The sequence below is a fragment of the Frankliniella occidentalis genome, unplaced genomic scaffold (genome assembly GCF_000697945.3).
Source record: "Frankliniella occidentalis isolate FOCC.00 unplaced genomic scaffold, Focc_3.1 Scaffold4837, whole genome shotgun sequence".
Taxonomy (NCBI): Eukaryota; Metazoa; Arthropoda; class Insecta; order Thysanoptera; family Thripidae; genus Frankliniella; species Frankliniella occidentalis.
Window position 1 is genome coordinate 1 of NW_026271881.1, and position 2,763 is coordinate 2,763.

Sequence of the window (2,763 nt, forward strand, 5' to 3'; positions counted from 1 at the left end):
TATTCCCCACCTCACGCTGTAATCCTACTTGGTTGTTCTTAGCGACCTATGGTGCGGTTTCTCTTACCACTCTGACTGTGCTTTCGTCAAAGAAAGTGAATGATTGTGGGCCACATCCATTCTGAGGACGGAGCTTGGAGGAGAATAGGCCGACAACGCCACTACCAAGAGATCATCCAGAAAGTACGTCCGTTATTCACCTTTACGAACCGGCCAAGTTTCGCCTCTGCAAGCTCTCATATTGCCTGATAGGTAGGCAATATTTCGCCTACAGTGCATGCGTGTACAGCAGGGCGGCCCACCCTGCGTTTTGCAGGCGCGGAGCTGCCCTCCGTTGCCGCATGAATCTGAGAAAAGCGGAAATACTTTCTGGACGATCCCTAATCGCACTTGGACTTCTCGGACGGAGGCGCGGACGAGGGCGGCGCACCTCGCGCCGGCGGCTCGTAGGCCTTCTGGTAAAAGTCCTTGAACAGGTAGTAGAAGTACACCGAGTTGGGCAGCGTGAGCACGAGCGTGAAACGGGGGAAGCCGCAGTCGTAAAAGCACAGCTGCGCCGAGTGGATGAAAGTCGCGCAAAACTGGATCTGTTGAGGCAGAGAGTACCGATGTCAGTGCTTTCGTTTGTGACGGTTTCCAAACGCGACGTGTAATCTCTACTCACCAGCTGCAGCCGCGTGACGTGACGTTTCCACCAGAGGTTCGTGTAGCCCAGCGAGGCCAGCAGGTAGTAGGTGTACATGACGATGTGCACGAAGCAGTTGACGAAGCCGATGAAGGTGCCGTGGCCGCCGGGCATGTACTTGACGCACCCCCATGACACGATGGGCATCACCGTGTGGTGGTACAGGTGGAGGAAGCTGAGCTGGCGCTCCTTCTTGCGCAACACGAAGAAGGCCGTGTCCAGCAGCTCCGTCAGCTTGGCCAGGAAGTAGAGGTAGCACGCGGCGGCGATCTCGAGCGCGCGCGGGCTGGTGCCGTAGTCCACGGGCTGACACCGCCAGCTGTAGTCTCGCAGCCACCCAAGTCTGCCGCCCTGAAAAGCGGAGAACGTATCGTGTCACTAAACCGTTCTGTCATGGTTCTGTCAATCAACCTCCAGTCGGTGGGGCGGGTGATCTCCCTCATTGTCCGGAGCCGCAGTGTAGGACATGTTTGTACACACCTGGTAGAAGAGGTAACAGGACGCCACCACCTGCAGCGTGTTGTACACGACCAGGGTGCTCCTCAGACGGAAGGGCTTCCTGTTGGCCATGAGGGCGGGCCCGAGCTTTTGCGCCAGGTAGTTGTACACGACGAGGATGGAGAGCATGGGGATGGGGTCGCTCATGAGAGGCCATTGCGCCGTCCTGGGGTCTACAATGACAAAGGAGGGATGACACAAACTGACGCACATCTGACAAAGGAAGAATTAGTGGAATATCCTTATTTTCTAATTACCGCCTTGTCTTTCCACCTAGTTTTTGTCGCTCTCCGGTCAATTTTTATAACTCCCAAGCTACGAACTAAACTTAACACTAATCCTACTCCTTGCGCGGTCGGCGGGGGCTCGGTCAGAAGCCCCGGAGCACCCCGAGGGCCGGTCGGTAGACGCCGCTGCCACAGCCCAGCCCGTTGAGAGCCCTGGCCTCGGCGCCGAGGCCCTCCGCGTGCAAGGGCCGGGCGGGCCGGCTGCAGGAGATGGGCAGGCGGCCGCGCCTCCAGCCCAGGCCGAGGCCCAGGCCGAGGCCCAGGCCGAGGTTGAGGCTCAAGCTGCGCCCGAGCGGCTGGCCTCGGCGCGGGGCCGCGGCCGCGGACTCTGCGGGAGACGTCGTCGTCGTCGTCGTGGAGCTCGTGGTGGCGGCGGCGGGCTGGGCGGCGGGCATGGTGCGGCGTCCCTGGCGGGATACAGACTGACGGCTGGACGGACGGCGGCGGCGGCCTGGCTGAGGCCGTCCCGCGATCCGCGCGCCGTGCTGAGTCAGCACCCCGGCGATTGCCAGCAGACCACAACACCTACACCTCTACCCTGTTATTTTGGGATTGTTCGTGGAAAGTAGGCCTGACGGGCATGCCACAAGAAACAGACAGAGCGTCTGCACTCGGCAGGCGTAACTCCCAGGGTACGCCCTGTTGTCCGTATGCATCTTTGACAGCACGCCGTGCCGGGGGGCGAGCGGCTGCTCCAGCTGCCCCCATCGCCACCTCGCAGAGCCCCTTACTACCTCAGGGTAGGCTTCCCGGCCGACGCGCACGATTCACCCGGTTGCCTATCCGGGACACCACAGGGGCTAGAGGCGCGCGGAGACCTCGGGCGGCCTGGCCCTGGCCTTGGTAAGCTAGAGGACCCCAAAATCAAAGCACCAACCCTAACACCAACACTTCATCAACACTCAACCACTTACTTTTTCACCCGTCATCTAATATAAGCAAATACTGTAAGGCCTACGGGCAACAGCATACCTATGTAAAATCCAAATGTAACTTAACTAGACTTCAATAAAACCATTTTAAAAACTGAACTGAACCTCGGGCGGCGATGTAAAATTAAAATAAATTTTAAAAAATTCAGCGTACTTGTGTACTTGTGGTGTCCGAGCGGCGTCTTGTGGTTAAATCGCGGAGCCCCACCCCCCTACATGCAGAGGCACTGCAGCGCTATCATGGCCGAGGCGGTATTGCCAAACAAACCATATTCCCCACCTCACGCTGTAATCCTACTTGGTTGTTCTTAGCGACCTATGGTGCGGTTTCTCTTACCACTCTGACTGTGCTTTCGTCAAA

At 58.3% G+C, this 2,763-nt stretch overlaps 1 protein-coding gene across 1 annotated transcript; it reads right to left on the minus strand.

Annotated features, from left to right (window-relative positions):
• Positions 1-88: 88 nt before the first annotated feature.
• LOC113209181 (elongation of very long chain fatty acids protein AAEL008004) lies at positions 89-1,698 on the minus strand (the record flags this gene model as incomplete). Its single annotated transcript, XM_026426581.2, is given in 4 exon segments — positions 89-587; positions 665-1,036; positions 1,166-1,356; positions 1,441-1,698. Coding segments are annotated over 3 exon segments (744 nt in total). The 3' UTR covers positions 89-380.
• Between the last annotated feature and the right edge of the window lie 1,065 nt (positions 1,699-2,763).